The 26,162-nt window shown below is 40.0% G+C and overlaps 1 protein-coding gene across 1 annotated transcript in view; it reads right to left on the reverse strand.

Annotated features, from left to right (window-relative positions):
- Positions 1–26,162, reverse strand: part of adamts16 (ADAM metallopeptidase with thrombospondin type 1 motif, 16) — a 52,946-nt gene that overhangs the window by 17,495 nt on the left and 9,289 nt on the right. Inside the window, exons 4-16 of the mRNA XM_085291108.1 lie at positions 20,079–20,436; positions 17,283–17,485; positions 15,781–15,864; positions 14,965–15,124; positions 12,022–12,127; positions 11,689–11,826; positions 7,762–7,915; positions 5,398–5,493; positions 2,833–2,981; positions 1,209–1,381; positions 975–1,105; positions 513–636; positions 49–293 (exon numbers count right to left, since the gene is read on the reverse strand). Of these exons, the coding sequence (XP_085147234.1) occupies positions 49–293; positions 513–636; positions 975–1,105; positions 1,209–1,381; positions 2,833–2,981; positions 5,398–5,493; positions 7,762–7,915; positions 11,689–11,826; positions 12,022–12,127; positions 14,965–15,124; positions 15,781–15,864; positions 17,283–17,485; positions 20,079–20,436 (2,121 nt within the window). The remainder of the gene's footprint in view (positions 1–48; positions 294–512; positions 637–974; positions 1,106–1,208; positions 1,382–2,832; positions 2,982–5,397; positions 5,494–7,761; positions 7,916–11,688; positions 11,827–12,021; positions 12,128–14,964; positions 15,125–15,780; positions 15,865–17,282; positions 17,486–20,078; positions 20,437–26,162) is intronic.

The following is a 26,162-nucleotide window of genomic DNA, read 5'->3' on the forward strand; positions in this document are numbered from 1 at the left end:
GAAGGAAAGTAGGTCTTAATCATGTTACTGAGACCAATGACCTACTACCTCTATTACTAGAGTCTCATTGGTGGGACCGGCTGATATGAGACTCTCTGGTCTGTTATATGGTCTTTTGTACTCGAAAATTGCTCCAGCAACGGGGTGTCGGCCAGGCCAGTCCACGGTCCAGTGGCCATTAAGGTAGTAGCGTCTATGTGTGTCCCTGACAGCCAAGTAGGAGGTGGAGGAATTCAGTTCAATCACACGGATGCTCCGAGCTCCAGCTGGGACGGTTATCACTGCATAGTACTCTGAGAAATATTAGAAGATCTTAAATAAGCATTAAAAGTGACATAAAACTCCAGCAAACAAAACAAAATGTTAATAATATGATATTAGGCTACACAGATTTTATGGTGAGGACTGCACCATACAAAGTTTGTGGGACATGAAAACAAATATTAGGTTTTAAAGCATTTCCAATAAAATCGCTAAAAACCAATGAAGTGAATAATTCATTTGTGACGTACGGTTAGTAAAATGCTGTTTTGTGTACTGTCCTTTGTAAATCTTGCAGGTGGAGTTGTCTCCTTTACACACCCCACAAGCATCGGGCACAGCTGTGGAGCCTAAAACACGGTCACAGCCAACTCTCTGTGGAAGAAAACCATCAGCGCTTTTGATGACAGTGTAGCTCACACACATAAAAACACAAGACTGCGTCACAGTACGCATTCGATTACAACATTTACAAAATTCCAACATTTATTATGTACGTGGTGACAGGTCAATATTTTACTATTCATTACATCTAAAGTAGCAGACAGCAGGAGAAATAAAAGAGTCTATTGATGTTCTTTACTGCTTACATCCATTGTCAAACTTCATGAAGCCACTTTGAAAGACCTCAAACGCCATATACATAAATGTAGCACTTTGACATCAATGTTTGGTCACATCATGTTACTTTCCAACTTAACATTTAACATTACCTCACACAGTCCATCAATGCAGACATTAGAGCTGTCTAGTGAGCAGAGTGTCCCATCCTTAACTTTGCTGGCCAAGGCAAAAAAGAAATCATAACCTTCAGCAAAGCAGTAGAGCTTGCATAGATCTTGATCTGGAAGAAAAAGAAAATGGCCATAAAAAAGGCCTCTTTTATCATTTCAAATAATCTTTAGTTACGAGTTTTTTTTTTTAATTTAAGAGGAAAGCTTTCTCACCATCCACTCTAGTGTATGGTCTCCAAGTGTAGTACCAGCCTCTGAACTGTTTGCCGTTGAACTCAGCACACTGTTGTGCTCTATAGTCAATGGTGTTCCTGGGACAGTCTTCAGTATTGCAAAGTTTGTATGACCTGGAGGAACCCTCGCAGAACTTCCCTCCGTATGCCGGTCTAAAGAGATGGATTTAAACGTGTAGAATTCAAGGTTTTTCTGCACGAAACACATAATAACATGCTTCCAGTATTTTATGGATCTTCTTTCTTCATCTTCTATCTGTGACTGTATGTTCGTGTTGAAACCCCAAACATGGGTGACAGTAGAGTGCAAAGTATTGAAATAATGTTAATGGTAATAAAACATTTAAGATAGTTTTTATCTGTAGAGTCTGTGAAATTCTGATTGTGTTGATCCATGAGCATGTTTCACTCCATATGTGTGTATAAGTGTGCCTTTGTGAAGGCTTGTGAAATCACAGGTGTATATCCTCGGGTTATGTTCCTAAAAATCTCTTGGATGGGACAAAAACAGCTGCAAACTCTCCAACCACTCTCTCTGTGTTGTGTTCTTTCGTTTGATATCTCTGCATTTCATCTTTCACCTTTTTAATCCCTTTTCTGTCATCCCCCCCTCCTCCTCCCACTTTATTCCACTTGCCTGTCTTTGTCCTTCTAACCCTTCACCACCAGCTTTCCTTTCCTTGTCTTTCTTTCTCCTCCTCACTCTCTGTCTAATTTAGCCCACCACTTGTCAGGATCTTGGCATGACATGATAAAAAGGAAGTCCCAGCATTTGGAATAGGGGCCCCTGACTGACTGACAGTGGCAATAATCATGAGTGACTGATGAGTTGGGGGCTAAATTAGCAGATAAGTGACAGACTTGTGTGACTTAATCACAATTCTTAATATACTGTTGGCCCTTAGTCAAACAATCAGAGGTACCACAGGCCATCCAAGTCTTCTGCATGTTATAGTAAGAAATTATACAACTAGAAAACTATACTTTGACAGATGATGACTTTTAGTAGACTTTTAACACCATTTAGTAGAACTGTTCGTAGTGTATTCAGTAGTAGTTCAAAGTAACACTTGCTGTGAGGACATGTGTTAGTGTGGTATTATCTGGCAGCAGTATGATAGTTAGCATATAGCTTAGCATAAAGACTGGATACGAGGATTAACAGCTAACAAGGTTTGTCCTGAGTCGGTCTAGAAACACATCTAAAGCTCAATAATCATTCAGTATATCATTATTCTTAATTCTTATCTTAATTGTTTAATTAGAACACAAACACTTATTTGTGATACTTAAAACAATATCAATGATAAGACTCCCATTCCAGGACGCTCCTAAGTTAATTTAAAATCCAAAAATTATTTTAGTCTGGCTTAAAAATCATTAAAAGTTTTTAAAAGGATACTAAGGACAAGTGGATGTGAGGACTTTTAAATATAGAGAAAACTAGGTGCCGCTTCAGTTTTTGTGTTAACTGTCAGCTAGCAATACAGACAGAAGAGGTTTTGAGTAAAGTTTGTAGTCACTTGTACATTTATGTTTTTCTAATGCTATGTAAGATTCTATGTAAATATAATGTCAGAGGCCATTGCTTTGTCTTTCCCTACCTGGGGTTGTTGCATTGCCTCTCACGATATGTAACGCCGCTCTCACAGCTTCTAGAGCATGTAGACCAGGTGGACCACTCTGACCAGTGGCCATGCTGAGGCCTTGGACCCTCATCACCCTGTTTCACACACTGGCCCCGACGACACCACTGAAGGGAACAAAAGAGCATTGATATATGGGAAAGAGAAAGCTGCAGCAGAATGGGGGTTCAAATAGAAACTGTCAAAACTAGACCCGTTTTTATCTTAATCACGAGTGAACTCACACACAATCAGACTGCAGCATCGTCCATCTTTACCGTTTCTCATATGTAGCATGTGGCATGCATTTCTCATTATGGGGAACGCTCTGTTCTAGGTAGAGTGTGCTGTGGTCATTAATAGGATCACTGAACATGCTGGCTGCAAACTCACTGGCAAGTGCTATTCTAACATCCGTGCAAGTCTGTGGGACTGGACTTAACAGAGATTTTGTAGAGAAGAGCAGTGAGGTTAAAATCTGTTTAATACTTGATTTGATTGCACTGCAAATGTGCCTTATTATGTTCACCTCTGCCACGTCAAGACATGACTTACTGTGCTTACTGTACTGTTTTGTTTTGTGTTTTTTTTTAACTGTGGCCCAGTCCTGGTTACATGTTCACAGTCTACCAGTAAAACCTTTTCAAGGTCATCTCATGCTCTTTCAATTTTCAAAGACCAATTTCTCTTTCATTCTGATCTCTGGTGGACTGAAAAGCCATGTGCATATAGTGTTACTAGCTGCTTCTGACCAAGCAGCTTTCGAGCAGTGAACACTGCCAAATGTGTCCCTTAAGGCAGCAGGCAAAACCGAAGATTACACGATAGTAGATAAAAAAAAATAAAAATCTTTAAATATGTTTCTGCACTTCTTTGGACTGCATGCAATGATGGTTATCGTACAGGGAAAACTCAAAGCCACAATCGAGTACATACATCAAAGGCCGAATCATTAATCAGCTTCAGTGTACTTCTTCTCCCAGAATTCCACACACACTGGTATTGCATAAGCTGTGCTATGTCCATACATCGAACATATGCAGCTGTTCTTGTTCTCACTATGTGAACAATAACTACACAAGAGAGCACAGACCCACACGCCAGCATATGCAGACTCATGCACACCTTACCAACTAATCTCATGGTCCTTGACTAAGAACTAGAACAGCTGATTTCCCCTCAGTTTTCCCCCTGCGGCTGAGTGCCGCAGATTCCTATGTGAGGCAGTCAGTGTTTGTGCTCGGTTAATTTTCCCGTGGAGGGGGAGCGCGAGATTAAACCATCAAGTTTAATATATTGAGATGCAAACGTTGATGAGAAGCTGTCAGGGGAGTGAGGGTAAGAGAAAGAGCAAGCCTCGGGGGGGAATCATCTTGAAAAGAAGAATGAAAAAGAAAACAAAGAATAAATAAAGAGCGCAGATTGCTTTTTGGATCCAAGCCAATTGCATATTTCTGCCACATCAGCAACAAACGAACTGCAGCTGCTCCCTGAGGTAAAAGAAGGAAGGACAGAGTGGTACCTAGAGCAAAAGAAAAAAAAGGAGTTTTCATTTACACTACCCTCAAATGTACTAAATCAAAGTAAAGTTGCTGATTTGGCTTGAAAATAACTTAAATAGTCTGTGCTGGGATATGAGGCCATTGCTATGTAAGCAAAAAGCAGTTAAAAGAAGTGTAGTATCACTCAGTTCAAGCCATTTGCTTTCAAATAGCTGGACTTAACACTACATAACAATAAAACACTCAATAAATGTTACTTTTATAAGGCTATGCACATCATTGTTGCCTTTTCAGTGTATTCATAGCTATGGCTTATTGTCCTTTGCAGCTTACTGACTTAAAGGTCTGTGGTATCCCTAAGTCAAAGAATGTGTTTCCCATTTTTACAAGCTTTCCCCCGCTTATACTTTTACACGCTTGGTAATGTAAAGAAGCACACTGCCAAAACACTGCTAGGGCAACTGATATGCAGGAAGGAGAATTTGCCCTGAGAGTGAAGTCATTTTTCAATAGACGTGTTTAAATCCACTTTTCTTAAGTTAGCACACATAACAGAGTAAAACTCTCTTACTGAGTTGTGTTACTCTGTTGGATGGTATTTTTCTCACCAAAACTGAGAGGAAATGTGTGTGGGGCTCTTGTTTAGGCTGTCCTAAAGAATAAAGGCAATGTTTGCTAAATGCCATATCAATTGGAGGAACATTTTGGCTCCTTTGGCTATCAAGAAACAAAGGTTATCTTATTGGTGATATGACTAAAAGCTAACTCTATGCCCTGAATAGATTGTGGACTTTTTTTCCAGTGTACAAATGACATTTTGAAGAAGGTATCTTCATTTTCCTGCTAGCGGTTGGAACTGTCTTCCGCTTCAAATGCCTCTAAGGAAATGGATAAAAGATTCCAGTAGAAGTCAGCGGCTCCCATGCCACTCATGTGATGCCACTCTTGAGGTAAAAAAGCCTGTGAGTGTCAACCCCTTTAACCAAACACATCGCCATACCCACACATGCGCACACACGCACTACATCATGTGTTAAGTCACCATATCGGGGCCGCAAGCAGAGCCCTCAGCAGCTGGCATGAATTTGGTCTCACACTTCCTCCCAACACGGTGGCACCACAGAGCCTTGCAGATATCCTGGAACAACATAAGAGAAAGAAACATGGAAACCTTAACTTACTTCTTGCTCCAGATTCCAGAAACTGGATCATCACGATCCTCCTCACAATAGCTGTAAACAAAGCTTGCAGTGGGGAAAAATGATCACTTGTAATAGCATTTTGATTTTGCCTCTTGAGAGCTAATAAAACATGTTGAAGGAATCTTGCTGAATCTGCAACTGTCTGAATAATTATTTTCTGGAGAGCTTCCCGTGTGCAGCAAATGTGAATCTCCAAAATATTTATGCTTCAGTAGCTACGGTAAAGACATCAGCATCGATACATAAAATCTGGTCTAAGTGGTTCCAACATCATCTCTGTTGCGGATCGACGTAGCGATCTTCAGCTTTGAGGAAGTGAAACACCAAAGTGAAGAAGTAACACAGAACATGAAGATTAGGACGAAGTATTAACAGGGCACAACTGTTTTACCAAACTTACATGATGTAATGGCTGTGTTACTCAGTCATTAAAGATTCAGCTGGGAGCACCGGCCTGTTTCCCTGCTCGCATTGCCTGAGAAACACAGCCTGCTGCTTTTTAACATGTCTACTCTGTTGCTATTTGAATGACTATATCAGATTTTGACAACTTAGTGCAGATGCTGACAGACACCTCAGCCTCAGCTTGCTGCTGCCAAAAGCCACCATGGAATTCATCCCAAGGACTATTTGTCCATCTGTTTCGCTTGCTCGGGCCGTTTGTAGCAGTAAAATAATGGCAGAGAGCGGTTAGCGATGGGAGGAGAGACAGAGAGAAATGATGGATAGTGTGTCAGAGGCTGAGAAAGAAAGAAAAACGCCCATTAACATTATTCAATTTTTCCTATAGAATAGCCCATCCCTATCTAACCACAGAGAGTATCATTTGTTCCCTCCAGTGGTACCTTATCTTGACAACAGCTGCCAAAAAGTTTAGTGAAAAAAGAATTCATTACACCATGAACTGCGCCGCTGAGGCCGATTCTTGTGGGCTGTTTTATTTTTTATGAGTAACAAGTGCTCAGAAAGACAGTGAGTGTAATGGCTGCTTGGAGATTTATCAGTCCAGAGCACCTTGCTGCTACCAGGTGCACAAGCGTATGTTATAAATGTAATAATCCACGGATATTCAGACGTTTATATAAGCACACAAAGAAGGACAGCATGTGCAGAAGACCTAGGATTCAAACCAGCTACTACTGGCACTGGCATTTCTTAGAGCATAAATTAAAAAAGTCACTTGCTTCAAGTCCCATACTGCAGACATAACATATTTGATACATACTGCAGTAACTTTATTACAAAGCATTAAATATCCATCTTGCTTTATCGTTGATCATTTTTGGTAATGATATCTTCCAGATGAAGAAAATTTGCTACACAGAAAATGATAAAGGAACAAGACAGGTTAAAATAAAATGTTAAAATAAATGAATACAAAGCACAAAATTGCAGTACATATATTATCAGATTTTTATAATGGTCCACTTGACTGCAAAAAATAGAAACCTTTATCCTGTGTGTGACTAAATGCTATGGTGCTGCAAATATGTGCGCCATTGTAGTATACAAAAAAGGTCACAATAATCTGTTAGAGGGTCTGTGACAAAAATGAACTATTGGCTGCTAAGGGTCTGTGGGGTAGATGGATGGTTTAACCTTGTTTGTTTCTTCAGAGAGCTTTGTATTTCATCTAAACACTGAGAACATCCTTGCCTGAATGGTTTAAACAATACAGGTGCAGCTTTGGCTCAACTGAGGTTCAGGTGGGATACTATATTTTAAGACTGATTACATTTAACAAGTATTTAAAGCCCTATTCGGATTATCTGGGAGAGTATTTCTAACAGTAAGATCAGCAGCAATGAAACAATGGGAGAGCAACGAGCAGAGATTCCCACTGGCAATGCTCCAGTGTATATTTAGTCATCTATCCCAGTGAGTACAGTATATCATGGGCAGTCTTCGAGTCTCAGTCTTTGTGTGTGGATGCATATGTGTGTACATGCACAAGGGCATGTAACCCGGATCAGTTTCTCTTTTCCTTCCTCTTTTTATTTGATTTTTCCTCTACCTCATTCATCCCATCCCACTCTTGCATTCTTTGACTTTTTTCCCCCTAACTAGCAACACATGATTGTTAAAAAAACGTATCAAATGCTCACGTTCCAGTAGATGTGGTGATAAAATCCCTGACTGGGATTATAAACCTGTTTTTAAATTAGCATTAGATGGCATAAGAGAGTCCAAATCAGTTTTATTACCTTCTTAAAATCAAGGGTGCAGAGTTTGGCCTTCTCCCCAAACTGCCATTTGCATTGTGTGTCTGCATCGTACAGCTCGCCAGGCAGCTTCTCAGGGTATTGATACTCTGTGATTGCTCTTGGTTCATCTGATAGGCACAAAGCCTGGGCAGAACTGGGGAATTTGATAGGGAGATAGCAAAGGAAAAGCACAAAAAAGAGTTAAGTAGCTGGCATATGAGACTGCCTGCTGTGCACATAGAAATTCCAAAAGCGAGCATCACTCCACGTGTTCCATTGTTCCCAGCACAGTGACAACTGTAAAGTGTAGCTATGGTAACATAACAAGTTGGCAAACTCAAAACCTGTGGGTAATGTTTTAATGCATCAGACACTCAATTATGACAGACATAAAAAGTCCTTGCCCATATCGCTCATATCCTAACACCAGCAGGGGGTTTCCAATGTTAACTGATATCACTGGTTACTATACAGCGATGTTTTACAGCTTAAACGCTGCAGTCGGGGAATATAATACAAGAATATGGTGGAAAGAGCATGAAAAGGCAAAATATGCTGGAATGGTTCATTGTGTTAGTGAGTGGTCCTGATTGCTTTAGCAGAGTGTATGAGTGTCTGTGTGTGTATATGTGAGATCTTCCATTGCTTTATGGGCCCTGTGTGTCTAAAGAGAACAATGTCTGTTCTACAAGTGCAATATTCTGGTATTCTACATTATTCACATAATATGGTTTCTGAAAAATACATTACATTTACAGTACTGTGTAATTACACATATCAGCAAGGACTCAAGTAAAGATTGGGAGGACTTAATGTAATTCACAAGTAAAATTACAAAATGATTTGTAGGATCTCTTGAGGGCAAGAGGCTTAAGACAAAATTTACCCCCTCCCTAAAAAATGTACACAAGATTCTCATCAGCTAAAGATAAAAAAGCATCCTTTCTTTTCTATGATTCCCTCAGGATCTACAGGCTCACCCCATCCAGACCGAGGGCTATTTATATCTATCTATTTTTTTGTTGGCACATAAAACACAGACAGCAAACTGCTGAAAAAAAAATCATAAAAGGTTTAGATAAGACTGGTCACAAGCAGACTCATAGCTGAAGAACATTTATCTGCAAGACTTTTTGATTAACATTGCTGAGTGTCAACCAAACATATCAAACAAACCAGCGTCCAACAAACATACTGTAAACACATTTTATGTTTACAGTATGTTCGCTGCTTGCAAACTTCCTATTAGCTTAATTTTAAATTAAGTCCGTAAGTAACAAAGTCTCACTAACTGCATTTCTAAAACGGAAACATTTTGCATGCTGTTTGTCATTTGATTATTATGACTGACAAGATATAATGTAGTATATCTGTTTTACAGATGGAAATGATTGGTTTTATTACTTTAGCATAGCCGGCCAAGCAGTTTCCCTGTCCTAGTTTTTAGGCTGAGATATGCTATGCTAAATTAAGATAAGCTAACTAGAAATGGTCACAATCTGCAAACCATGTAGAGACTTTTTCTGCAACTCTGATGGAGCTTCTTCTTCATTCAGCTGCTCCCATTAGGGGTTGCTGCAGTGGCTTGCATCTCACCCTATCTTTAGTATCCTCCTCTGTCCTCTGTCTCCTCTGCATGTCCTCTCTTTGTCCAGAAATCTTTCCTGTGCTCTTCCTCTTTCCCTCCTGCATGGCAAGTCCATATTCAGCTCCCCCTGTTTAATGTACCAAGTTTCTCTTCTTTGCACATGCCCAAACCATTTCAGCCTTCCACTCTAAAACTTTCTTTCCAAACTGCAAATCCTGAGCAGTCCATCTAATATACTCATTTCTAATCTGGTCCATCCTCGTCACTCCTAGTGAAAATATTAGCATGTTCAACTCTACCACTTCTGGTTGGCTTCTCGTCTTTTTTTGTGCTACTGTCTCCAAACCAGACATCATAGCAGGTCTCACTACCGTCTTATAAACTTGTCCTTACACTTTTGCTATTATCCTTCTGTCGAAAATCACCCCTGATACTCCAGCCACTACACCCTGCCTGCACTCTATTCTTCACCTCTCTTGTGCACTGTCCGATGCTTTAGATGGCTGACTCGTCCACCTTCAGTACATGTCCTGCATCACCCTCACATACTTCACTGCTACTCCCAACATCCTCGTATAATACCACAACTCCTCTCTTGGCATTGTATCATATGGTTTCTCTAGATCTACAAAGACAGTGCAACTCAACTTTTCCATCAACACTCTCAAAGCAAACATCACATCTGTAGTGCACTTCTCTGCCATGCTGCTGCTCACTAATCATCACCTCTCTTCTCAGCCTAGCTTCAACAACTCTTTCCTAGAGCTTCATGGTATGCCTTATCAGCTTTATCCCACTGGACCTACTACAGCTTTGCACATCACCCTTGTTCCTGCAAACTGGCACAGTACACTTCTTCTCGATTCCTTACACATCCTCTCACTCCCCAGGCTTGTGCTAAACAATGTGGTTAAAAACTCCACAGCCCTTTCTCCTAAACATCTCTATACCTCAACAGGTATGCCATTTGGACTACCTCTCCTTGTGCTCTTCATCCTCTTCATAGCTTCCCTCACTTAGTCCCTACTGCACTTCACTACCTGTGCTCCATCCATCCATTCCTGCCCTCTCATTTTCTTCACTCCTCAGCTCCTCAAAGTACTCTTTAGACCTGCTACACATCCTTTCCAGCTTGATTTCTCTGCCTAATCAGTTGCTACAAATGCTTCACTCCTTCCTTAAACTCTCAGCAAGGAGCTAAATAAGCACATTTCTCAGAGGAGTCTGAGAGAGAAGGGGATCTTGAAGCTTCAACAACAAAAACAACTTCAACTGGCTTTTAAGGAATTTGCTTTCACTGACGTGAAGATTATCCATCCATGTTAGGCATGGAGGGATAAAGCATCTGACCATGCGTACAGTCCGGCCTGTCTGTCATGGCTGACTGAAGAGAAGTAGATCTAGAGTGAGTGTAATATAAACTCTGCTGGCTGACATAACGCTTCTCTCCATAGCAGATGAAGGAGACACTGTGGAGTCTCATGATTGCAGCTAGGAAAACATACAACATTTCAGCAATAATATCATTCAGTAATAATGCAAGATGACGACTCCTTGATGGTTTAATGTTTCAGCGCTCTCCTCCATGTGACCTCAAGAGGTGATGGGAGTTTAATATAAAACTGACAGCTCTAACGAGGTTGAGGTCATCCCAGCTCTAATAACTCAGCGAGGAAATACACTGTCTGTCTCCGCCACTCTGAGAGGGGAGACCTGACAGTTCAGCTAACACACGGGTAAATTTAGTGGTGGGCACTGACTCTGAGCTATCTAGTTTCAAGTATACACGCACACAGACACACACACCTACATCCACAGACAAATAGAAACATGTCCAGACACATGGGCGCGTTGTCTGTGATGGCTGTTTTCCCGCTTGGGAGAGCAGGCTATAAGCAGAACAGTGCACAAACCAACTGCCATGCAAACTTACGGCTTTTACAAGCATGCATCTTGATGCACAATAAAAGTGCATTTTGTAAAAGAGCACTAAGAGAAATGTAGGACCATATTTCACTTAAATTAGCTGCTATGGTAACTACATTCTTTACTTAATTGCATGTAGCCTCTTGTTCATTCAAAGCTTTAAAATTGCTTTTGAAATATAAAATCTTTTACAGGTTTTATATAGGTAAAAGTACAATTTTTCACTTGACACATTAAAAATAAAAAACACAATGAATGCATGAATTAATTAAGTGGCCAGTTTGAAAAATGTAGTTGTTGTGTTTGTTGTGTGAACTCTAACAAAAAGGCAGACATGAAAATTCTTAAAAACACTAGTTTAATTTCTTTTAGTCAACACAATGAAAGTAAAAAAAAAAACCCCAATTGCTTACTTGAGGAAGCGGCTGAGGTACTGACGGCTGCAAGCAGACCAGGAGAAGACACCGTTGTGACCAGCTAATGTGGGAGACATGATGTTGCCTTCTGACTTTTTACAAACATTCCCTTCACCATCATGGACCATTCCAAAACTGGAGAGTTAAAAAAAGAGATTTTTATCTACAAATTCAGGTGACATAATCATCTACTTCACATGTAACAAATGCAGAAGTTGTCATTCTAATAGATTATTTATTTTTACATGAATTAAAACAAATTTTGGTACATTTTTCATTTCATTGTCGAACAAGGTTGAACGAGGCTGAATGTACTTTGGAAACCCTTACTTGTGTCCTGATTCATGGGCGATGGTGAATGCCAAACCCAGGCCAGTGTCCTCATTAATGGTACAGCTGCGGTATTTGCTACACATCCCGCTAATTGGCGCAAACCCTGCAAAAGCAGTGATAGATTTTTGTTTTTGCAATCTTTAATACAAGTTTTATTCTTTATTAGTTTAAAAAAGCCATTCCAAAAATAACTGTAATTGGTTAGTTAAAATAACTGCTGTCAAGTTGTTTCTTCTCAGCTTTTTAACTCTACATTGCAAGAGAAATTTCTCAAACGATACGCACTGGTGTGAATTTGTGGAGGGCACATGTCGGAAATATCAAACAACATCAGTGAATTCAAATCCTTCCATATGATAACATATGGTGCTCTATATAGTCACATATGCTACCTTTTACTTCACTTTAAAACATTCTTTCCCTATCTTCACATATTTCTCATATCTCTCATTCTCAGTTAAACTCTTTTATAGTATTCAGCTCCCTTTATGCCTCTCTCTGTCCTCTCTCCTCCTGTCGCTCACATTTACAGCAACCTCTGGCTCTGAATCAAAAAGGCTAATCCACACGAGAGCCTCCCTTAACGTTTTTTCCTTAGAGTTTCATGGCGAATTTGGCCTTAAATGTTGTTTGATTTACATCTCTAAGTCTTTGCCACAGAGTGGCTCATGTATATAACTAATGTGAGCAATGATATTAAATATAACAAGGGAGATTAACTGTGAGAACTACCATTTATTTCTTTTTTGTGTTAGGAAAGAGGTAGGTCATTGATATTATATGACAGTTTTGAAATATGAATAAAAACATTGAAGAATAGGGCTCTAATAGTAATCCAAATAAACAGTGAATGGTTGTGCTAATGCCTATTTTACATCGTACTTCTGGGAATTAGAAAGCACTGATTCTTATTTTGACTGGACAGACACACAAACACACACACACACACACACACACACACACACACACACACACACACACACACACACACACACACACACACACACACACACACACCTTTTATCTAAGCTTGCACAGCTGTATGGATGAGGTTAGTGCCTGTTTTGACACTTTATTGTAAAATCTTAGGTCTGGGGAAGTTACACTCTTGTGTTTTTCTGGTGCAAAAAAGGGGAGTTTTTTTCTCACAGTGTGGAAGATAAGAATGTGTTTGCACGGTCATTACCCCAAATAAGCTTCTGTTATTGTGCTAGGTGATGCACACTCACAGAGACAGCGTGTGTCTGAATGCTCAAGCCAGCTGAGCTTAGTCTATGTAGAAAAACACTAAGCACTCTAAACTAAATGAAAACCTGATAATGTGTCCACTTTCTGAATTTCTATCTGGTTTTTCTCTTATCTCTGTTAAATACGGTTGGCAAAAAAAAAAAAAGTAAAAAAAATAAATATTCGGATACTAATTATCACTAAATACTTAATTACTATTGCATCAGATGAACTGCGGCATGATATAGCACTGATATCAACAGTGTTATCTTTGTTTCACCTAGCTAACACACAACTTCACACAACATGCTGAAGGCATGTTGCTGCTTTACTAGCAGCTGAATATGGCGTTATTTTTGTGCCACTATTCTGAGCGCACGTAAAAAAAAATGCAGGTGCAAGTGTTGCATTTTGAGGAGAAATTTATTTTGAGCGAAGAAAAGCTAAATTTGAGTGAACAAAATTCGTTGCTGCGTGCAAAAAATGTATTTCAGTGTTTGTTATTATCCATACACACACACACACACACACACACACAATAGCAGCCCCTCTCGCTCAGTTTTTGCATTTGCGCTTGCACGCAATGTGTTGCTGCGCTCTCAACATTTCTACCCGTGCGCGCTCAACTCTTTCTCTACACCGTTATATTTGTGCCACAAAACCAGCCAATCACAGACTTGGATGCAAAAAAATCTGACTGGCTGTTTTGGTCTCCAATCAGCTCGAAATGACGAAATGCAATATCCCAGAATCCATTTCGTCCAGAACTCAAACGAGGCAGTGGCGGAGGAACACAGAGTGGCGGAGTTTGAAATATTACTCTGGGTCACAAAATAAACTTTTAAGATATTTTCATGCGAGAATGGTGCTGTGTGAACTTCAAATATCTGCTCGATTTATCAAGACATCACATATTTGCATGAATTTTGTTCACTCAAATTTAGCTTTTCTTCGCTCAAAATAAATTTCTCCTCAAAATGCAACACTTGCACCTGCACCTGCGCTCAGAATAGTGGCACAAAAATAGCGCCACAGCAGTGAACAACACTTTATGAACAATTTCAAGAGGTGAGTAAAGCCCCCTTTTTCAACAATAATTAAGCTCTAAACAGGTAGCACAAATGTCAGCCTGGCCAGCACACACATTTAACTTATAGCCGCATTAGCTGTCTCTTAATGATCATTAAGGTAGCAGCTAGCAGCTATGGCTATTATTGGAGCTAGGCGGCAAAATCACTTGTGCCTGTATAACAGTGTTTATTTATTAATTTAAGAGGATTTCGCAATTATTTGTTTCTTGTAAAGTCCCTAATTAAAGCTGTGAGAAGTCTAAAAGTAGACAGAAACAATGGCAGCGTACCTTACCAACAATATTTGATCAGTAATGAAAACATGGTACCAAATCACCAGAAATACAAAGTACCCCAAACAGCCTAAAATTGTTGTTATTGTTTTTTGATCGGATACTGATAACTGGTAATACATTTATAATAAATCTGGATTCAACATAAAGTTAAAAACTAAACATAAAAATAAAGAAGATGATAGATTTTTCTTTCCAGGTTAAGGTACGCTGAGCAAATATGATGGATCGGTGTATTGACAGGATTGTTTATTGCCTCAAATGAGGCCTTCTGGCATTTGGTTGTTGCAGAATCTGCTCTCTTGTGATTTACAAGCAATAGAGCAACAAAGAGGTTTTTAAAGTCATACCAAGAGTATCACAGGGTTCATTCTTCCAAGAGCAGATGTCGAGTCCCGTGAGGAGGATGGCGTGGTCATGGTGCCGGCCCTCTCTACCTCCCAGGGTGGACTGCCAGTGGCAAAAGCTGTTCAGTGTGTGGTCTGCATGGTGGTTGATTACTAAGCCATTCTGTGACATAAAACACATAAAAAGATATGATGACAGTATTAACTTCATTGAGGTAAAGCATTATTATCCATATATTTACTGCCAACTTACAGATTCTCTCTGGGTCTTTATAATCAATAACCAAGATCCCTTAGACATATAGCATGCATGTTGATAACAACATAAAGGCTTACAGATTTTCTTTTGTGTACAAAGGAAAACGTCTGTGAACATTTTTGTATTTTCACCATTCCTCCTGCTTATAAATACTTAATTTTAAAATCTATGAAGTGGCTGGCAAGTCTAAGCCATTGTTCTCAAGCTGCTTTACTTTTCCCAACTGTACCCCAACAGTTTGTCTCTCTCTGTCTGTGTCGCTCATTTACTCCTAGACTCCATGAGAATTTCCCCTGTGGCACAGATCCAGGGAAATACATGCTCTATTTAAACTGTAAAAGCCCCTAGTTGTTACAACAGCCCCAGGAAGATTTTGGAAGGACCAAAAAGATCTGGAACCTCAGGCAAAACAAACAAATAAACATACAAATGATCCTTTTTTGCTTTTTTTTTTTTGCCCCTTGGTATGTACAGCTAAAGAACATGGTAACATATTGTTAGTGTATAGGGTTGAGTTGTCTGGGTGAATGATGATTCTGACTAAAAACTGACACGCTCACCTGTTCTTCATCCAGGAGGACGAGACCCACAATCACTATGTTGATATTTCCCCCTATTGTGCCATCTTTGAACAGACTTGAGACCTAAAAGGCAAACAGACAATCATTATGACGTATTACTAGAGCATCTGGCATTTGTCTAATCCATCTCAAGTAATGTTTCAAACTCATGTAATTTGAGACATAAACTACATGTGCATGAGTAATTTTACAAAGTTTAAAGTGGCTTGAACGTGACCATCAAAGTGACATCTGAAGTACTCGCCTGTTTATACAAATGCAGGATCTGTCATTAAAAACTGTTACTGGTACTCGAAGAGGATCTGATTAGTACAATCTAGGCTGATGTGTTAAAATGTCCTTAACTTATATTTATGCACCACTCCCATAATATGACTATGAGGGTTCGCTGTATGCCTTTCTCTAAGACCTCGCGAATACATCTTTAGGAAAACTCATTCATTTCCCTCTTTTCGTCCTGCTTTGCGCTGACTCACAGGAAGACACATGGCCGTGGTTTGTTGCAGAAAGGTCAGGGAGGTCATCAAAGAGCTCACTTAAACTAAGCTATGCTGAAAGCTGAGTGTTTGGCAGGCTGTCAGATTTCTGAATTGATTAGAGCAATGAATCCCTATATGTTTTTACATATAGGAATAATGTATCACACCTGTTTCCACAGATCTGTAGTGTTTTGTGATGCATAGTGCACTGCATGTTTTTTTAAATAAGTAACTATGATTTTTTTTGTCTTTCCACTGTCACTGTGAAAGCATAATTCTATACAAAGCTAAAGAGCTTATTAGATTTCCTTTCCAACAAATATTAAATGACTTTTGTAAGCCCCATGAGGGCTGGCAGGTGGTGTGAAGCGTTGGGTATTTTCTGTGAAACCCCATATAGTATTTAGGTGACTCCTATGAGGCCGGTGACTGCTCTGACTTTGTTTTTACTACAGGGAACTATGTTTTCAAAATAGATGGATTATCTTTGGATTTGTCAGTCAGTCATTAAGTAGCAAAACAAGTGTGACGGTATTCGCTTACAGATAAGCTGAGAGGAATGGAGGGGGACACTGCAAGCGTTGTGGAGATGATCTCACCCAGATATCAGTTTCCTGTTTTAAGATCTCTGATAAGTTAGTCTAGCAGACAGGATTGTCAAGTAACTAAATCCTTACTTCAAATAAATTGCATGGCTTCCTCTTTCATCAGCTGATGTTATGGTGTATAATAGCAAAAAAAAGCACAGCATCCTAAAACTTCATTTGATGATGTGACTGCAAAGTTACACCAGGCTTTGTGGTTCTGCTGTTAAAGCCACTTGTAAAAATACAAAACAACTTTCCCATAAAGTTACAAGACATCATATTTGGTATTCTTAAAAAAACGAGTCAGCCTTAAGGTTGATTTATGTAACTCCTGTCTTGAATGTGTGCTGCGCCCATGCTAGCCTATAGGCAGAGTGCACATCAAACACAGTGGTAAAGACTAAATTTGTCTCACCATGTTAAGCACAGTAAGAACATATGTAGTTATGTTCTCATGGCCATGGTTGTCCATCATCTTTCTGTCCACCACCACAAGTGTCTCCACATTGAGTCCCTGGTTGGCCTTGTTCTTCATCAGCACTGCCCTTTTATTCCTGGGGATAAACTTGTATTCATCTGGAAGGATAAAAATATCCTCTTCTGGAGGTTTCGGCATGTCTGTGAAAACAGATGGAAAAAGATATAGAGTAAGAATTCATTAAGTAATAAACTGGTCTGAAGCAAAATGATGTAGTAACAGCTGAACAACCTGAATGGAGCATTACTCAGTGATCTATGGCTGCACAGTTAACATGATGAACTACTGTATGGAAGCTTCCGAGTGACTGATGAAAGCCCAAACAATAGCGTATATAATAGCGCCTTAATTGCAGCCATAATGTCCATGACAAATGCAAGCCTTCCTTTCCATTGCTGATTACATTTGCAAGTGATTTGAAATACATTTGTAGCCACTGGCCAAATGTTTACCTTTGCTTATGTGTGCTAACCAGCGATTCTGGCAAATAGCTGGCAACAGCTCTGGATGATTAACCGTGCTCTTACTTTTGTGACCTGATGTCATGGATAAACTGCCAACTGTGCTTTTTTTTTTTTTTTTTTTTTTACTGTTGTTGACTCTGGCAGTCTCAATGTTATGCTACCATTAAGTGTGAAATCCTAGTATGTGTTCTGCCTTGCAGTAGCTACAGTTACATAAAGTAACAATATTTAAAACAATCAACTATATGAAATATTTACATGTTGAAAGCACACACATTCATCTGAAATGTATGTGCTTCCAGAGCTGTTTCATATTCTATAGACATGTAACATAAATATAGTGTATTTTTGTCCCAAAATGATGTTTTTTTTGTTTATTTGTTTATTTAGTACTAATGAAAGGCTGTATTATGAAAAAGATTTTGTAACTTTTGATGAATTGAAGCTTGCTATGTGAATCTGGGAGTAAAAGCACCTTCGAACATTCAGATTTGAACTATGACATAAAGTAGAACACCTGTTAGTGCAAAAGCACAGCATGCAACCATAGTATCTTGTAACGTTATCTTCTTAAGTCTTATTTTCAGTGTTTTGATAGGTTATCAAAATTTTGACCTGCTCATCGCTGGCTTAGATAATCTATAAAGGCTAGAAAGTTTGCTTATACAGGCGGAAAGCAGGTGAATGACCAAAGTGCCCTTCGACGAACACACAACGCAGGTGTTCGGTGATATCATCTTATAAAAATGCAAACATCATTGTGTTTTCATAGGGACATACAGCTGCTCTCGTTTGAAAGACCCCCGTGATGCAAGCAATGTTAACGGATCTTGTGGTAATTTCTTGAGAGCAAACATTTGTCATAGTGCAAAGTAAACAGAAATTATAAGAATTAACCTTTACTTATAAAATCAACCACAAATGTCTAAATAAATACATGAAAATGATGATTGTTCGAGGAATCAGCTAATCATGAATGAGTGTTATTGTGTTTAAAGATTTTCAGTCTAAGACAATCTGCTTTACAACATTTACAATCCCCATGTTGTGTAAGTGACAACACACTGCTGATTGTCTCCTTTACATAAAAAGGAGCTAATGTCTTAACAATATGTGAAACCCAAGTCAACATAGAATGTGTTGTCTTTAATCTTGTGTTACAATTTAAAATGAGACACAGCTGCTGTCCAATTTTCACAAGTATTTGTGAATGTTTGCTGCACAAATATGATGATATTACCATCATTAAATAGCAATTTGATGCTTCCACCAGCCACCCTCGTGAAGCTGTTACAAACAGAGTAAACCACAAATGTAAACACATGTAATATTATCGAAGGATAAGAAGGTTATTTAGTAAGTGTTAAGTGTTTTCATATGAAAATCTGAAAAGGGCAAAAATGACTTCATGGCTTTTTTTTTTATAATTAAATTAGTAAAAAGTGATCCAATATCAAATCCACCCTAAATCGGAGAATATGTGAGTAAGGCTGACCTCAAAATAAAATAACATTGTTTGGTTCTTAAACACTTAGGATGTCACCAATCCAGAAAAATTTTGTATATTATTTTTTCCCATTTTACTAATCTAAATGTTCTTTGCATTCTTCGTTATTTAATACTGCTTTTAAAGCAATTACCAAGATTGATAATTGCTTTAAAAGCAGAATCTTGAATTACCAATTCAAATTCTTGATATTTCCAGTCCAAATTCTTCTTCTTGCCAAAAAACTAAGACAAAGCAACAAAGGAGAGTTAAAAATAACCCGAACCAAACAAAAAACCCCTTCAGTAGTTTGTTTGGTACAGCTGTTACTCTATCTATTACAATCTAGCAGTGCCTAGCCATCCATGAAGAAGAGGATTTATGAGGCTGACTTTAGTTGGCAATAAGAGCCACCTCGTTGTTAAAAACTTTACCTAGCCGGCCAGATTAAGCACTTAAAATGAAAGTTTAGTGGTGCTGTTACTTTCTGTTTGACCGTGAAAACCCAAATACCAGTGAGATTTGGCTAGTTGACACATAATGATCTATGACCCCTATAGTCAAGAGACATTGTTAGGTTAGCAGTGCTTGCAAATTCTTTTGCAAGTTTCCGGGTTAAGGTGAAATTGATTTTAATAAACACTATGTAAACCAAATTATTAGAGGTTTAAAAGTATTATAACAAGCAAATAGGAAGGTGCAGGAATCAATAATGTATGTAAATCTTAAGAGGAATACTACAATGTTACATTAGCATTAGAAGGAGAAATTGCCCTTACATACATTTCTTCCTTCTCCCACAGAAGTGTTGCTTCTGCTTCTCCCCATGTCTGTAGTCGCTGTCATGGCGATGGTCATTGTGCTGTTGGCCACTTCCATGATGTTTTATCAGGTCAGCTTGAGTGTTGCTGTTATTGTTGTCATGCTGTTTTTGCAGTCCCTTGTATTGATGTTCAAACACTGTGTTGTCAGCGGATCTCTTTTGAAGCACATGTTGCCGCTGTGTTTGGGAGTCCCTTTCTCTCTTATAGAGGATGTGTGGCTGATGACCGAAGGGCGCTGTGAAGTTCTCCATCTGCGCCAAGCCGTGTGACACGGGTCTCAAGAAATATTCTGCATCCTGTGTTTGGATCAAACCTGACTAGAGGCAAAACAGAGAGTTTGATTAGCTTTACAGCACAACCTGTTACCTAGGCTGCACTAATCTACTGTTGCACCCATGTTGTCTACACTCAAGCCATGTGGAAAACCCTCAAAAAAATCTTTCTCAGGCCAAACAATCTTGAAAAAAGAGGGTCTCTTCCCAACTTTTTTGTGAAAAAATATTTAAACGTGACCCAATAATGAAATATTGTTTGCTAAAACCTCAAAAGTTCACAAATTCTTTTCCACTGAAAAAGGCCCAAAGGGCTGCAGTCATATATTTTAATGATAACGTTACGATAATTACTCTCGCCAGCTTTTCATTTAGCTACCCAGTCTGCCTCTTTTAGCAATTAGTCAAGGTTTGACCCTTAGTCGCTCTGAACCCGCCTCCCTTAAACCTCTTTAGGTCACTGGCCACGTTTCATCATGTTTAACATCTGTTTTACTGTTCAGGGTCAACCGTTATCTCACCTAAATTTAAACCAAACTTGGTCAGACAGAATGATTTTAAACCCAATGGGCTGGTGGCATAAACATGATATATGCTGTATAGCAGGGGTGCCCAATCCCGGTCCTCGAGAGCTACCGTCCTGCAGCTTTTAGATGCATCCTTGTTCCCACACACCTGAATCACATGAATGGCTTGTTATCAGGCCTTTGCCAAACATGATGGCATGCTGAAGAGATCAAACCATTTGATTCAGCTGTGTCGGAGTAGGGATGAATCAAGGTGTTGCAGTTGTACAGTTAAAGTCCAGACCCCAACAAGGTTTTAAATCCTTTGGCAGGACCTTAAGAAAGCTGCGGATAAATGAATGCCCATAAAGTTGTAAAGAAGAGGGCCAAATTTCCTCCACAAAAGTCTTAAAGAATTACTTCAGGTTAACGCTGCCAAAGGTCATTATGCACGCTACTTAATAATGGGGTGTACTTAGTTCTTCAAGAATTGCATAGAATCTTGTGAAATGCTTATTTTTCACATGACTGTCAATATATCTGCACATATTTAAGGACACAGCAATTTTAATTTATAAATGTTCTAACTGGGTCAGTCTGAATTGTAGCAGTGGCATGTTGTTATTAATCTCAGTGGATAAACTGAGTCAAAAGCCTTTTTGAATCTCTACATTTTACAGTGACAATTATTCACAATATTTTTTTAAGCTGACGTTATTCTCGCTTTATTTTTCCCTCTATCCCTGTCTGTGTCAAAGAGACATTTCAGCTTTCATATTCAGCTTTTCAATAAACTTCTATCAACACAACAGATTCAGACAGTTGGAGATGGTTTCCCTTGCTCTCTTCTTCTCTTTTTCACTCTCAGTCTCTCTAAACATGCACCACATTTGTGATGACAGTCAATTGGCATGTAGTGTTTGTACTTTAACTGCACTTGGCAGTTACAACCATTTCCCTAAAATATGTTTAAATGACTACAGTCGCCACTGCTTTTTTTCTTTCATTTTGTTTCACTGTGAGTGGAGTATGAGGCCCTTCATCCCTGCAGTCAGATGCTGGCTAACAGAGACACAGTGACACAGTTGCAGTGGTGAGGTAGTGAGTGTGTATTAATGTGTCTTTGTGTGTGTATGTGCATAAGTCAGTCCTTACACAGTACAAAGTGGAAGTTTGTGTGTGAGACAAAACAGTGGGAGAGACAGCTGGAAAATCAGGGCTCATAAATGTGAAACTCAAAAGTCTGCATGTGTGGATGTCTGCAGATGTTTCCATATCTCTAAGTAGGGGAATCTCTGGTAGCAATAAGTTAGACTCGCAGGAGCAAATTTCAAACAGTGATGTCTTTCATGCTGACAAGGTCTTCAGAACCAATTTTTTCATCATCACTCATCAACCTGGGCCGTTTACCCTTCATACAGGTCAGAGAACTAGCGAAGCAGAGTCTATGGAAAGTACCGCGTTGAGCTTTGCATGTGAAAACTATGAGGTCGATACAGATGTGTCAGCTATGACCACAATGACCATGCAGTTTACAGCTTTAATCACATACTGTAGTAAAAAAAGCTATTGTCAGTACTGTGCATTTATGAAGTAATTAGCATGATTGGTTCTACAGCTGTCAGAATGGCGTATTCCTTGCAATATTATCAAATTATGAATATTAACACAGGTAAATGAAAGAATTATATATCCAACTGACCACATGATTCCTAGAGTGTGACATTAATGGTAAAATGGGGTGGAGGGGCAGGCTGCTGGGGTACTTTTCAAATCCTACTGTCAAGTTGTATGCTCAAGCCAGAGGAGAGCAGTTGTTATTTACAGATGTCCCATATTCAGATAATGATCATTTCCCACTATACAGTAACTGGTGTTTCACAGATGAAAGCTACCTACAAACAGCAACACTATATGGACACAAATGTAGGCCTAGACTGCTTAGTCTTTGAATTCAGCTGTTTTCAGTCCCATTGCCACGAGTGTAAAAGTCAAGCACTTAACCATGCAATCTTCTTTTACAAAAAAAATTGTGGCTCGTTTTAAAGAGCTCACTGAATTCGAGCATGGTACTATAATAGGAAGCCACCATTGCAAGAAGTCAGTCTGTAAAACGTCTTCCTTTCTAGATATTCCACAATCAACTTTAAGTGGTATTTTTGCAAAGTGGAAGCGTTTAGGAACCACAGCAACAGCCGCAAAGAGCCAGACCACGTAAAGTTGTTGAATGCTGAAGCGGAAAATGCGCAACAGTCGCCAACGCTCTGGTGACTCAATAACTGCAAAGTTGCAAACCTTCTCTGGAATTAACATCAGCAAAACATTCCATGCCAGAAAGATGAGGGTGCGTGATCAGTTATTGAGGGAAAGAAAGAAGTGAGAAAGAGGCTTACTAAAACGTTACCACCTTCCACCATTGCTGGCCCGCCAACGGTCAAGAAATACCCCAGCCAGGATTGTTGCTTATATCACATGTGACAACCGGTGCGTGATTCCACATGGCACCCGCCCCGGCGCTGTGTAATCACAGACAATTGTCAACAATTGGTTCCAAGTCACGATGAGGCCTCTGACCTGAACTGTGCTGCCGCCAACCATCAGAACTTCACATGCTAAGTATTTATTTTTTCTGTGTGGGTGGTTCAGGGATTGAACACTGGGGCATTAGTGTGGTGATATGGTAAAGCAGCTCTACAGGGGAAAGACTGCCAAGAACATTTAAAAAAAATCCCTTTTCATCATTTTTTTTGTTGTTGTATGTGGTTATTTTTAGTCAATCCATTGCAATGAACAAGACAGTCAAGAAAGGAAACCTATTGAGTGAGAGAACATCAACCATAGGATTTAAACCTGCAGCATGTGTACTGACTGTTTAGCTTGCGGTTGTTATAGAAACAGACATCTTTTGATAGCTAATAGCAGTAGTTTAGACAGCGCAGGGAAATCTGGCTGACATTCAGTCTCAAAAAGAACTGTATCTACAGAGAAGATATTTTCAGAGCTGCACTATTTAAATTTGACTTATTTGCAGCTGTATGTTGCCAACTTTATAAGTCATGTGGTTAGAAAAAACCTTTAATTTCCACTTTTGTTTACATTTGCATATGATACTTCGCTGCAACAGCATTTACAGTACAATACATGAAGCAAACAGGTCAAGAGCAAGTGGTTCGCCATTTCAACCGAAGCCAAAGGCTTTCCACTGGAGACATGTCAGCAAGCATGAACAACAAGATAGCTATGGCCACATTTCAAAGTGACAGTGTTCACTCTTTTACTCTTTTACTAAAGTATCTTACAGTTTGTGTATACTGGCTGCTTTGTCTTTTCAGCATTGCTGTAACACAGCAGTTCCCTCCTGGACCCCCTGCAGTTTGCATATAGAGCCAACAGGTCCGTAGACGACGCCATCAACATGGCCCTACACTTCATCCTGCAGCATCTGGACTCCCCAGGAACCTACGCCAGGATCCTGTTTGTGGACTTCAGCTCTGCCTTCAACACCATCCTTCCAGACCATCTCCGAGGCAAGCTTTCCCAGATGAATGTGCCTGATCCCATCTGCCGGTGGATCACTGACTTCCTGACGGACAGGAAGCAGCACGTGAGGCTGGGGAAGAATGTCTCGGACTCCCGGACCATCAGCACCGGCTCCCCTCAGGGCTGTGTTCTTTCTCCTCTGCTCTTCTCCCTGTACACCAACTGCTGCACCTCCACCCACCAGTCTGTCAAGCTAATCAAGTTCGCAGATGACACCACCGTCATTGGGCTCATCTCTGACGGGGATGAGTCTGCCTACAGGAGGGAGGTTGAACGTCTGGTGTCTTGGTGCAGCCACAACAACCTGGTGCTGAATGCCCAGAAGACAGTGGAGATTATTGTGGACTTCAGGAAGCACACAGCCCCACTCCCCCCCATCATCCTGACTGACACCCCCATCACCTCTGTGGACTCATTCCGCTTCCTGGGTACCACCATCACCCAGGACCTGAAGTGGGAGCCCACCATCACCTCCGTCATCAAGAAAGCCCAGCAGAGGATGTACTTCCTGAGGCAGCTGAAGAAATTCAACCTGCCAACACGGACGATGATGCAATTCTACACTGCAATCATCGAGTCCATCCTCACCTCCTCCATCACCGTGTGGTACGCTGGAGCCACTATCAGGGACAAACAGAGACTGCAGCGTGTTGTGCGCTCTGCTGAGAAGGTGATTGGCTGCAGACTCCCATCTCTGCAGGACCTGTACACCTCCAGGACACTGCGGCGTGCAGCCCGGATCTCAGCTGACCCTTCTCACCCTGGACACAGTCTGTTTGACCTGCTCCCCTCAGGCAGGAGGCTCCGGTCCATTCGCACCAGAACCTCTCGCCACAAGAACAGTTTCTTCCCCTCTGCTGTTGGACACATGAACAATAACCACATGACTGTCCCCGCCACCAACACATGACCCTACGCTGTGTCACTGCATCATTTCATGTCTGGCACTGATCACCACCTGCACTCATGTATATATCTTTCTACGTAGCACTCATAATTCTTATTCTCATGTATATATCTCATGTATATCTCATGCACATATCTTTCTTTCTACATAGCACTTTAATTCTTATTGTCTGCACTGAAGCACCGCAGCAATTTCCTAATGTTGTAAACCTCAACATCTGGCAATAAACCCATTCTGATTCTGATTCTGATTCTGATTCTGATATCTGTCTACACATATACGAAGTGATTTTTGGAGCTGACCATGGTAGCTTACTGCCATGTCATGGCATTTCAATATTTTGTCTATGCAACTTCACTTTTTTCCCTGGGTCAAATCATCAGTGTCGCTTTAATATTTTAAATGAGCGCATGAAAAGCTCTTTCAAAAGCATCGCAAAGCCAAGTTAGGGATGAGCAGCTAATATGCTTGTGTCTGGAGCTCCATCATAAAAAGGACCATGAGTCACTCCTCCACATATTATCCTGTTTCCTCTCATCTGCATTTTGTCACATAGACTGAAAGGACTGTTTCTCTGGAAGGATAGATCAATGCATCTAATTGTTTTACAAATGCTGTCAATGTATTTTGTCCTGTGCTTCAGATATCCAATCCAGATGTTGATACCACAGTATTTAACTGTTGGCTGTGAGCTCTTCTAAAATATGCTGATTTCATTTTAAGTGTTCTATTACTGAATACATCAAGTTTCAGTGACAGAAAACTAGACACGCAGAGGTGTTGTACTGTGTGTGCAATGAATTTAAACAAAGCTAAAG

This window comes from Mchenga conophoros, linkage group LG11 (assembly GCF_057382185.1).
Source record: "Mchenga conophoros isolate Kocher_MC1m ecotype Shallow Benthic linkage group LG11, M_conophoros_male_GT1.1, whole genome shotgun sequence".
NCBI lineage: Eukaryota > Metazoa > Chordata > Actinopteri > Cichliformes > Cichlidae > Mchenga > Mchenga conophoros.